Source organism: Mixophyes fleayi, chromosome 4 (genome assembly GCF_038048845.1).
Source record: "Mixophyes fleayi isolate aMixFle1 chromosome 4, aMixFle1.hap1, whole genome shotgun sequence".
In the NCBI taxonomy this organism is placed as follows: domain Eukaryota; kingdom Metazoa; phylum Chordata; class Amphibia; order Anura; family Limnodynastidae; genus Mixophyes; species Mixophyes fleayi.
The window spans coordinates 323,873,603-323,886,938 of NC_134405.1; the positions used below are offsets into that span (position 1 = coordinate 323,873,603).

At 37.6% G+C, this 13,336-nt stretch overlaps 1 protein-coding gene across 1 annotated transcript in view; it reads right to left on the reverse strand.

Annotated features, from left to right (window-relative positions):
- ANO2 (anoctamin 2) overlaps positions 1 to 13,336 on the reverse strand; it is a 202,078-nt gene that overhangs the window by 104,540 nt on the left and 84,202 nt on the right. Inside the window, exons 9-12 of the mRNA XM_075210223.1 lie at positions 12,535 to 12,576; positions 9,448 to 9,512; positions 6,148 to 6,282; positions 3,428 to 3,588 (exon numbers count right to left, since the gene is read on the reverse strand). Of these exons, the coding sequence (XP_075066324.1) occupies positions 3,428 to 3,588; positions 6,148 to 6,282; positions 9,448 to 9,512; positions 12,535 to 12,576 (403 nt within the window). The remainder of the gene's footprint in view (positions 1 to 3,427; positions 3,589 to 6,147; positions 6,283 to 9,447; positions 9,513 to 12,534; positions 12,577 to 13,336) is intronic.

The following is a 13,336-nucleotide window of genomic DNA, read 5'->3' on the forward strand; positions in this document are numbered from 1 at the left end:
ACCATTGGGTGGTACATGGTGGCCCATAAAATAATTTCCTACGGGGCCCACAAAAGCCTAGCTACGCCGCTGCCACAAGTATAGATAGTGCTTTGATGACGATACAAGAGGAAGTCACCACCACAAGTGTCTTCTCCAGGAACCAGAATATTCTTGAAAATTGTTTTAATAATTCTTCCAGATTTTGGAAGCCAGGACATTGCAATCAACATTTCTTGCACTATGGCGATTTTCAGTACTTTTTTTTTATACATCTACAAGAACAGGGAAGATATCCAATCAGATACCAAACTGCAATATGAGCACGGTGCTATTATCAGTGCCTCCTAACAAATTGCCTACTTCTTCAAAGAACAGGAAAGTCGATGAGGATAAAGTGCACTTTAATGCGAACCCCCCCCCCCCCCCTCCTCTTCCCATCCCCAATTAGACGGAATCAGTGAAGCATAGATCACATATTGTCCTCTTCCTGAAATATACAAGTGAGTAATAATGTATGACAGTTTCCCAGCAATCCTTGTTTACTAAAGGTGGGTAAGACTAGCTGCGTCTGCTCTTACCAGCACAATAGAAGTGTCAATCACCGCACAGAATGTCCAATGCAAGCATTGTAATCTGCTGCAGAGGGGGGGGAAGAGAACATTTTGTAACCTAACGCTCAAAATTGAAGCAGAGTCATGGTTACATGAGATACTTTGTTACAGGTTTTTTTTATTCTACACCACTTAAAGCGTTTCATCCACCAGGAACTTTGATACACCTTTAAGGACGCAACCCTACCGGGGTATACTTGAAAAATGAAAAAGAAAAGATTTATAGACATAATTGTGTTTTTTTCTTCTTCCTGTATTCCTGGGGTAGACTTTTCAAACCTTCTAAAAAGGAAAAGTGGAGATGTTGCCCATAGCAACCAATCAGATGGTTGCTAGGCAACACCTCCACTTTTCCTTCTTAGAAGGTTTGATAAGTCTATGCTTTAAATGTACCAAACAGGATTATGTCTTGTTCTCCTTATAACAGTACCAGCCTGTTTAGATTTTAGTTTCGTCATCTAGCATCACACAGATTGTTTTGTTAATATAATCTGTATTTACTGCTGTCCCACTTATCATTTTCCATCTTTAATTCTACATAGTATTTGTAACATTTTTGTAAGTTCCATGGGCTGTCCCAGTGCACTCTTTATGTTGAGCTATCCCTTTCTACACTATATGCCAGTCATTTGTTATATACTTGTTTATATATATTGTTAATTTATAAAAATAAAAAATATATATTTTGAGATCTGTATTTAAGCTATTGTTATAAATCAAGAAATTTTAAAACAAGTTTTATCAGATTTGCTTATATATCATAAGATTAAACCCTTACACCAAGGAAAAAAATTCTAATTATCACATGAATTTTTTTCTGGCAATTAAAGGTGTCCACTCATTTTTTTTTTTATATTTACCCTCTTGTTAATAATATGATGGTCTGCATGTTTTGTTTTCCGCTTACGGTTGAAAACAATATATAAAATGATCAGCAGAGATCGTGTATCTAGCAAACAATTAGACATAGCAAAGTGGTTATATTTGTATATTTGTAATGTAGACCACTGGCGGATCCAGAGGGAGCGATCGGGGCAATTGCCCCCTCTAGCATCAATCTTCATCCTATTAAATTGTGGTGGAGAGGTCCGATCATCGGGGGTAAGGGGATGGGACCAACCGGGACCAACCAATCGGAGTGAAGGAGGGGCATGGTTATGCAAAATCTCCCCCCCCTAAAAAAAAGTCTAGGTTTGCCCCTGATGTAAACCATTAGGGCTTAACTTAAAGTTGGGCATACACCGATTAGCCACAACATTAAAACCACTGAAGTGAAGTGAATAAAATTGATTATCTCGTAGTCAAGTGGTTGGATATATTAGGCAGCAAGTAAACAGTCAGTTCTTGAAGTTGATGTGTTGGAATCAGGAAAAATGGGCGTAATTGTGATGGCTATATGACTGGGTCAGAGCATCTCTAAAACGGCAGGTCTTCTGGGGTGTTCCCGGTATGCAGTGGTTAGTACCTACCAACAGTGGCCCTAGGAAGAACAACTCGGTGAACTGGCGAAAGGGTCTTGGACACCCAAGGCTCATTGAGGCGCGTGGGGAGCGAAGGCTAGATCGTCTGGTCCAATCCCACAGAAGAGTTACTGTAGCACAAAATTAATGCTAAGGCTATGACAGAAAGGTGTCAGAACAGGCTGCGTAGTCACAGACCGGTCACAGTGCCCATGCTGACCCCTGTCCACTGCCGAAATCAGCTACAGTGAGCACATGAGCGCCAGAACTGAACCAATGAGCAATTGACAAAGATGGCCTGGTCTGAAGAATCATGTTTTCTTTTACATCATGTGGACAGCCAGGTGTGTGTCTGTCGTTTACCTGGGGAAGAGATGGCACCAGGATGCAGTATGGGAAGAAGACAAGCTGGCAGAGGCAGTCTGATACTCTGGGCAATGTTCTGCTGGGAGACCTGTGTCCTGGCATTCATGTGGATGTTACTTTGACACGTACCACCGACCTAAACATTCTTGCAGACCAATTATACCCCTCAATGGCAATGGTATTCCCTGATTGCAGTGGCCTCTCTCAGCAGGATATTGCGTCCTGCCACACTGCAAAAATTGTTCCGGAATGGTTTGAGGAACCTGACAAAGAGTTCAAGGTGTTGACTTGGCATCCAAATTCCCCAGATCTCAATCTGATCGGTCATCTGTGAGATGTGCTAGAGAAACAAATTCGAGCCCTGGAGGCCCCACCTCGCAATTTACAGGACTTAAAGGATCTGCTGCTAACGTCTTGGAGCCAGATACCACAGGACACCTTCAGAGTTCCATGCCTCGAGGGGTCAGAGCTGTTTTTTGTGCCATGAAGGGGACTTACACAATATTAGGCAGGTGGTGTTAATGTTGTAGCTGATCGGTGTATTTGGGGGGTGGAAATAAACACATTTTTGTGCATGTGAACCAAAGTGCATCCTCTTATAGATTTAAAGATTTGAGAGTATCTTAAACTTGTGGCCCCATACGCCTGGCTGAATGGGGTAATTGAGTACAGTAAGAATAGAGCAGTGTAGGGCTGACAACTGTCAGGAGCAAATGGCACATGCGGCAAACACAGCAAATGGCACATCCAGAGTCCAATGTTCTTATTTTAACTTACCTACCTCAGCTTCACCCACAACTACATTTCTAGTTTTGGTTGGAGTTATATATTTATTTTGACATATGATATATACTAGGTGGCAGAAATATTAATAACAGTAATTAGCATATAATCCTATTTTTCATTGGGGATATGCATTTTAAAAATAAATCACATGACCTATATATTACACGTAAATATATTTGGACCACGTGTACATATAAATATCCTGCCTACATGTTTACTTACCCCAAAGAGCCATGAACACGGAAAAGAAGACAGTGGCTGGGTTGTCAAACAAGTGGCTAGCGCGAGCTGTACCGCAGGCGGAGCTCAGGTTCCAGTAGCCACATGACTTGTCACACAGTGGGCACATCGTGAACGCTTGGTCCTCATCACACATTTCTTTGCTATAAAAGAAAAAAAGAGGACTGGTTACATTTTGTTGTGTTACAATTAATTTACCTCTAGGGCTAGATTTACTAAACTGCGGGTTTGAAGAAGTGGAGGTGTTGCCCATAGCAACCAATCAGATTCCAGCTTTCATATTGTAGAATGCACTAAATAAATGATAGCTAAAATCTGATTGGTTGCTATAGGCAACATCTCCACTTCTTCAAACCCGCCGTTTAGTAAATATACCCCCCAGTGTCCATTAGTTTAGTCTGTAACCGTGGACCTCTGCCCCAAGGTTGGCCTGAGCTTCCTGGGGAACATAATAAGGTGGGATCCAAATATGACACTAGAAACTAAGTGCTTGTTGCAAGTATTGGTGCTGGAGCAAAGATGTAAAAACTCTGCAATGTTTAGGTGTGCACCTCCCACCAGTGTATTTTATGGTCTAGACCAAGCATGCAGCACCTCGGGATCCAAGCAACTGGCCTTTTGGGCTCAAATCAAGGTAGTCTATGCACCCATCAGAGGATCACAATTCACTCTGGGATAGGACACTTATACATACACACAGCCTGTTTTAGGCTCCTCAGTGCAAGTTAGGTGCCTCTGGTCAGCATGTGATGTACTCTAGCAGGCTTGGCCCACCAGGTGTTGTGAAACTACAAGTCCCAGCATGCCCTGCCAGCTATCAGCTGGCTATCTTATGGCAAAGCATGCTGGGGCTTGTAGTTCCACAGCACCTGGAGTTGGCCAGGCCTGTACTATAGCGACAGCCTTACTGAAGCAATGAGACCAGTTAGAGAGATCTTTAAGGTACACTCCTTAGCGAAAATATGCAAATACACCACTCCCATAGGAGAACAGACTTCTGGGTAATGCTATATACATTACCGGCCTCTCAGTCAATTCCTCATCCACTTCAGTGCAACTATCTGTTGTCAATACATAATATTAAGTATTACAGCAGACAATATGTGCACAATCATTTACATTATTATATTGTCTAATCTGTTCTAAACCATCATTTATTCCTTTGGTTATTTTAATGGAAGGTTATACTATTCATCATATTAATAGATTAACATCTTAATAATTTTAACATTTTATTTATTAGTTGTTTATTGATTCAATAAATATGTCAATAAGAGAAAATAGTATGAAGAATAAAACTTGTTTCTTTATGAATTGGGATTGTTCTATTTTCAATAATAATTGTTGCAGTCAGTGCTTTAACTAGATATCTCTGGCAGATAGATGCAATTGCGCAATTTGCTGACACACCTCAGCGCCAAATGGTATTACAGGGAGTTTGATGTGGCAACACAGGGATTCATCCCTCTCAGCAGACAGGCCTGGTATAGGTAAAGCATACTTGCCAACTCACCCGGAATGTACGGGAGACTTCTGAATTCTGGGTAGGTCTCCCAGACTCCCGGGAGAGTAAGGCTTCCTCCCGCAACTGCCCACTTGGGCAGAATTAGAGTCACAATGATGCTATTCTGATGGAATCGTGTCACTTTAGCCCACCCCTCCATTGTAAAATGACACGAACACTGCATTATGTCATGGTGGTGGGGCTAAATTGTCGCGATTTGCCAGGAAATCCCGGAAGCAAAGATAAAAAGTTGGCGAGTATGAGATAAAGTGCAATCATTCCTCAGTTGACTGTCACACCCTGCATAATATGACAAGTGCTCTCTAGACATATATGTAGATATAGATAAAATCAGGGGTGACGATGTGCTCCATAGCAGTGCTTGCAGAGGGGCTCGATGATTCCACTACACCCTCCAGGGCTCCCAACTCTGCTCTGCAAAGAGCAGCCAAGAGGAACTCTCCAGAGCATGCGAGGATGGCATGTGTGCCAACTGCGCATCTCAAAATAGGGGGGCGATGTGGGTGTTTGCCAAAGGGCCTCGGAGAGGGAGGCACTGACATCGCCAGGCTCCCCTCACCTCTGGTGCCCAGGGGCAGGCTGGGCTGGGGGGGCATCTGCCCCCCAGGTCATTGCCATAATGGGCTACTTTGAACTGGGTCACTCTGCTACCTGCATTTTTTTCCTTTAAAATGTTCCTAACAGCCTGCTGAGTTGAGTCTTGCCCCTTCCCCGGGCTAAAGTTTGCCAGCCCTCCCCCTGCTGGTGCCCCATAGCAGCTGCACCTGCAAACCGATATTTTGCCTAGTGCTCCATGGGGTCTTAATCGGGCTCTGCCTGATTGCAATGGTAGAAAGTGAGCACCTACTTATTAATGGCTGGGGCAAAAATCCCCCCTCTTACAATGTTTTTTTTAAACAATTTTTCATGACAACTGTCAATGTGCACTTCTATTCATACATACAGTACACACATTAATAGGTTTATCTGTTCACAATGGAAAAATAAAGTGAAAATGACCTTGCAGAATAAATTGTATTTATTATTAAAATGTGCAGAATACCTGTATGTATAGAATACTTGTTGTTTTACTAGGGTATATTTTATTGTTTGTATTGGCATGAAATTATATCTTTTGCTTTCTTGGTTTAATGTACAATACATGATTTACTTTAATATTATAAAAGTGAAACCTTACCTAGGGATGTCAGTGTCGACAGTTATACATCCATACAGAAACACTATTATCCCAACTAATGAGGCAGGAATAAGCAGCCAGGTGTATAGACCCAGCCAGGCAAAATACAATCCGATTTTTTCTCCGAAATATTTTCTGAAATAAAAAGAATAAGTTGAAAACACAGAGAAAATTATTTCTGAACTTTGAGAGTAGATTTTTAGTTTCGGTAATAATTAGTACATTTATTTATCAGGACTTTCTGCAATAATTTAAACTTGTATCTAATTATTTTTTATTAAAATCCTGTTTATTTATTGTTTTAATTCTTGCCTGAAATAATATATCAGATGCTGCTATACCTCAAGTAAGCTAAAATATTCCCTAATGAGATAGTTTTCCACAATTAATTAATAAAAGTTGTTTTTATTATTACTATTATTATTATTTTTATTATTAATTATTATTACTATTATTATTATTATTATGGTTATTGTTAATATTATTATTATTATTATTATTATTATTATTATTATTATATGAACATTCTATGATTTAGAGGTGCGTTGACCCCACAATCTTCCTGCATTCATTTTAAAGAATCTTCACATCAATACTCTTTGAGGAAACCCTGCTCATTTCACTATATAACTTTCAGTTCCCCTCTCACATTATGATATTGCCCCTGTCAAATGCATCCCTGTCCTCATTAACACATCACTAGTCTCCTGAATTATTCTGTGGTGCTGGGGACCCTGCTCCTTCCACTATATAACTCTCAGTCTGTGGCTTCTTGCTGCCTCCATTCCCCTCCTCACATCATGACATCATCCCTGTCACATGCAGCCCTCTCCTCACTAACACATTCACATGATCAGTGCACTCATCACCTGAAATACCCTAAGTTATCCCTGACACAGCTGGGTACATACCGGCAAGTAGGATATGAAAAATGACTATAAAAAAGTTCTCTCTCTTACCATAAAAAAAATAGTTCTACTTTATATATTGTATTTGAACTGAAGAAAAATAAATATAAGTGTTTAACAGAATTATTACTATTAATTGGAGGGTATGAATCTAAGAAAAAATACAAATTAATGACCCATCCTTCAAATGCATATTAGGATACAAATGAAAAATCCTGAAAGGATGATGAATATATTCTGTAGAATACAAATTAAAAAAAATCTAATATTTTTCTTACTGCATAAAGTATTTTTCTTGTCTGTTGTTTTTTTGTTCACTGGATAATTATATTTATTTTTTTAATGTATTATGTGACAAGCGGGGCTTGAAATATTAAGCAGGTATTACTTTGACCCAAACTAAAGAGAGATCAGAAATTTAAAAAAAAATATTAGGAGAGGTAAATGTGTATCTCTATAATGTCATTTAATTTAGCATCATTCTGCGTTGACTTTTTCCTTTGTGTTCAAGTATTTATTATTACCGGATTACACAGTAAAATGTGTTAAATAGCTACATGGGCGCTAAACAGCTACAGGGACCATACGATAAGCCCACTGCAATCAGTAACCATGACAAGATGATATCAACTCAATGGGAGTAGAAACAGATATTCCAAGTGGCTGGTAAATTCAATGATACGTGTAAAAGATAGAATGACAACTGTTGTGAAAGTCGTAACTCCTTAAACTTTCTATCTTTCATTAGCTGTGTATCATGATATATGATCAAGAGTACTGGTTAAAGATCTCAACTCGTCCGTCATCAGAAATGTTCCGGAGGCTCTTTCCACTTCAGATCTTATCAATCGGTCTTGAAACAACGATCGAGTTTCCTGGACAGATGTCATTGTTTCTTTGCCAGTTTCCCAAATGATTAACCATGCAAATCAGTTTTGGTGCCTTTCCCAGCAAGGTTTTGTAGCCCCTGCATCTGCTGAAATGTCCTCTTAAACTCAAGGAAATAAAAAAAAATCCATCTTTTGTTTTGCAACTTTTCTCATGTGTTTTGGCAGCGGTGACCAAGCGTAATTCCAGGGAAAGGGGAAACTGTGCGCTGGGACTAATTGTAATGTGATTTCTAAATAGTCACATTTCCTAATAATACAGGGTTGTAGTAACTGTGTGGTCTGACAAATAAATATATATTTGTTTGCTGGCGGGGTTTTTTCTTATATTTTTTAAAAGTGAAAAAATTTCTAAATATTGTTAAGAATATATTTGATTGGTAGAAGTAAGTTTACACCATATTCTGTAAAGTGATCTCTGTTTTGTAAAATTTATAATTTTTGATATTCTTTCCTTATTCTTGAAAAAGTAGTTTTTTTATCCATGCTTTATTAATTTTTTATATCCATTGCTTTATTATTTAGACAGGATAATTTACTATTTTTTAATATGGAAAACCGAACTGCTCCGGACGATACAGCGCGTACCTTTGTGGGAATTTAATGATAAGAAATTGATTTTTTTTTATGTCTTTAAGGTTTTTCAAAAAGTTTTTATTTTTAATTTCCCTATTTTTTAGAATTTGGACCAATAATCATATAAAAAACTGTTTTATTCTAACATGTAAATGTGTATACACATAGGGGAAGGTTTGTTTAAACCTTTTAAAAAGGAAAAATGGAGATATTGTCCATAGCAACCCATTCTAGCTATCAGTTATCTAGTACATTCTACAAAATTATAGCTGGAATCTGATTGGTTGCTATGGGCAACAACTCCACTTTTCCTTTTTAGGAAGTTTGATAAATTTTCCTAAAATCATGGTGTATATCCAGCAACTGATTGCATGTGTATGTGCATTATTGAAATAAGACCTAGGGGTATATTTACTAAACTATTAGTTTGAAAAGGTGGAGAAGTTGCCTATAGCAAACAGCTAGAAAATGATAACTAGAATCTGATTGGTTGCTATAGGCAACATCTCCACTTTTTTAAACCCACAGTTTAGTAAATATACCCCCTAGAGTGCAAGAAAAAAGCAAGGACGAAAAGACCAAAGTAAAAAAATAGTAATTCAGTGAGTAAGTTACTGGTAAATTATGTGAAGACATGGAAATGCTTGCAAAATAATCTACAAGAAATTCAAGCTTGAATGGCTAATTACAAAAATGTCTAGGAAAGCAACATAATATTATAAATTTGTATCTGTTGGCTCTTCATACCCACAATCACTGATAGTCCCCAGTTACACAAGGCATGGCACATGAAATTGGGTTGCTCAATCGATAAAAGGAACTGCTTTCTGCATCAAAGTTTTAGAATAAATATTTTAAAAGATCATCATTTTGATTGTGACTGTTTAATTATATGGCAACAAGAATTAAATCTGTTAGCAACACGTTACCTGATTAGGTTGATAGGTTGATATTTGTAAAATGCTCCATATCTTGCCCATTCTCGGTGTAACAACTAAAACAGGAATAAAACACAGTTCAAACCTAATTTAAATTTTTTAATTATTCTGATAAAATTCATAAAATACAAAGCTGGTTACCATCATTATACCATCAGTACCATCATTATACCAATGTATAAAAAAAAAATTGAAACTCAAAAATAGTTAATACCACATTGGCAAAAACTGAAAAAAAAAATGTAAACACTATGGGCCTGATTTTGAATTAGGAGCAAAGCCAAGAAAAGGAGCAACTTTGCACCTGGACAAACCATGTTACAATTCAAGGGGTACAAATTTACTTATCTTTATACATGCAAGGAAAATACTGACTGTTTTTTCATGTAGCACACAAATACTTCATAGCTTTATTTTTACCCTGAAATTTAAGTTGATCTATGACATGCCCTACCCCAACTATAAATCTGTCCCTACGTTTTAAATTTATCTCCCCCTCTAACGCAACATAGTTTTGCCCAGGTGCAATGATACTCCTTTTCATTGTTTTGCTCCTAACTCAAAATCAGGCCCCTTATTTGGAAAGTTGCACCTATAACACAAGAATCACCCATTTGGACTCAGACCTTTAGCTCAATTTCGGGATACATTTTTGTCCTGTGCCCCTCAACATCTTTACCTAGCCCTTAGGCCTCAGTTCTTTATTTACATTGGATTGGACAATTTACTGTAGTCTAAATTACTCATCATCCATTGTACTTAGTCATTCTCTTTCAAAGACTCACGTTCTTATTTTACCAATCAGAAATCTCCTATGAAAGCAGCAATCCCACATAGAAGATTTATATTTTTTAATATTTAGCAATTTAAGTAGCTTTTATGCCTGCATCTGAGACACAGAAAAAGGGAGGAATGACAATGTCACAGTGCAGAAAGAGTTCAGAGGGGCATTCCAAAGCCTCTCTGCTCACTACATCATGTGTCATGTGACTGTAGTTGCCATGGTAGCCCAGAATCATAAATCATTAATAGCAGCCTGAAGAAAACCATCATTATTTTTATAGGCTACCATGGTGATTTATGTTTTAAAAAACTGCTGCTTTAATTTATATTTTACAAAATAATAACTTTATATAAAACTAGCATTCAGAAGATATTGCCCTATATTTAACATATTCTCCTAAAATTTTAGTTATTGGCTAAATTTGATGTAATAAAGAAATGTGATAAACACCACAATGTATTATAACATTCAACTTACCATACTTTGCAGTGCTAGAAGGTATATGGAAATACCAAACTACAAAAATTTTACCACTAAATATAAAGTACAAGTTTGCTTATATAAAAGAGTTGCTAACAACATTTACTCAAATATAGGTGAAAACTTCAGGAGATATTTCATTTTATAAACATGCTCTCACCAATGTCAACCAATAGGAAATTAGCTTAGAACGAATGGAGGGTAGGCTAATGAAAACAACTATCTGATTGGCTAATACAGATTACACTATAGAACAGCTGTGCATCTTGTGCTAGTAAGCCTGGTAATGTGTTTTGCTGGATCTATATATAATACTTAATTGTATAAACATTATTTATTAAAGCAATTGACAATTCTTGAGCGCTGCTGATAATGAGGTTCTCCGAAATATTTACCAAAATATTCACTGCACTTTTCCTGATAGAGTAATGTAGTGCGTAACAAATTTATACAAGTTAAATAGCAATGTATAAATATAGGATACACTTACACAAATGAATGCTCCCCCCCCCCCCATTCTTTCCAATATGATTAGTGTTTTTCAGGAAATTAAACCTTGGAACTATTACACAGATAGAAAACAGATGAAGGGCAGTGAAATGGTAGAGCAGGTTCTGAGAGCAGCAGCCATGTGTGAGTAATCAGAACTGTATTTTTGGAAAGAACATTTTATGTTTTTAACACTTAACACTTCATAAAAGAACCTAACAGGCAGGATAAAAAGGGGAACACAACAAAAAAAAATACCTAATAGCAAGAATATTTTTCTTGGTATTAATAGATATACTCCCCCCCCCCACTTTTATCCTTCCATTTATTTTGGATTAACAATTGTTTTAGCAAGCTACCTAAACAAACTAAAACCGAAATGGCTTAGGAGATACAATGTGGCATAGAGACTATACTATGTGGACTTTCGTAAAGGAAAAAAGGTGGAATAACACACTTTATGAACAGCTGTAGACATTCCAGCATCCAGACCCTCAGTCCCTTCTGCGGCACATTAGTTGTCTAATCAGTTACACTGCGTGGAATTCAGAGGCATAAAACTCTGTGCTTGGAAAAGCTGTCCCAATTTGACTTTTTAGGAAACAATTTGGAAATAATTACTTGGAGGATTTATTTGGTGGTGGAATTTGCTCTAGATTGATTTGGGTCTGCCTTTAGAAGAATGAAGATTAATATGCAGTATACTGTATATGAATATGATTGTGCAATATACTGTATAAATATATATATATATATATATATATATATATATATATTTATATTAATGTGCCCATGCTGTAAATTATACAGCTTTTATAAGTTATCAAAAGGCTCCATGATCTTATTAAGTCAAAGGCCACAGGTCACAGATCTCTTATATGACTTCAATAGGTAAAGCTAACAAACCTTCAAAGAAGTGGAGGTGTTGCCCATAGCAACTAGTCAGGCTCTAGCTATAGTTAGAATCTGATTGGTTGCTATGGGCAACACCTCCACTTTTCCCTTTCAGAAGGTTTGCTATATCTACCCCTTACTATCCACAATGATTTACCTTAGGGGTGCATTGTTCCTTATGATCATCTAATTTCCATAACTATTTACTATAGGAGGTGCACTGTACATTGAAGTGATGACATCAGAAACACAGATTATAAATGATGACATCAGAAGTTGCCATTTATACCGATTTTAATTACCAGTGTTTGTGCATATGTTGTCATTGCTTGTGTGTTATAGTTATACAAAGTAATAACTAAATACATGGTGATTACTGATTATTCACAGTGTTGGAAAAGTAGGTGTACAGAAATCATCCAAAAACTTACCATCCTCTCGTTCATTTCACCACTGTTATGATCATAAGATCCCTAGAAATAAATTACACTTATTAAAATACATTTTTTAATACTGCATATATGTGTTTAAATTAACATAAAGTTGAGCACGGTGGCTCAGTGGTTAGCACTTCTACCTCTCAGCATTGGGGTCACGAGTTCGATTCCTGACCATGGCCTTATCTGTGTGGAGTTTGTATGTTCTCCCTGTGTTTGCGTGGGTTTCCTCCGGGTGCTCTGGTTTCCTCCCACACTCCAAAAACATACTGGTAGGTTAATGGGTTGCTATCAAATTGACCCTAGTCTGTGTTTCTGTCTGTCTGTCTGTCTGTGTGTGTGTGTTAAGGAATTTAGACTGTAAGCTCCATTGGGGCAGGGACTAACGTGAATGAGTTCTCTGTACAGCGCTGCGGAATTTGTGGCGCTATATAAATAAATGATGATGATGATCTGTCAGATTTAACTTGCACACACAATTAGCACCATTCGGAAAGACTACCATAGCTTCTGACCACTGCTCAGTGATTTCATATGAATACTCTTATTGGCTCAATTTACACACAAGTACAGGGAACACATGGGGGGTAGGTTTTTATACAGTACGGATATGGAAGGGATGAACAAGGTCAAGTGTTAAGTAGGGCAAACTGCATGTATTTTTAATGCACCCCCTAGGGCTGTCACTGACCTTGTATGGAGGTGAGGTGCATCTTTGTTACATCTTCATTCATCACAATACATTTATCTGAAGTTCTCGCCAACATGAGAGCTTTTTGCTATTTTCTTTATGTAA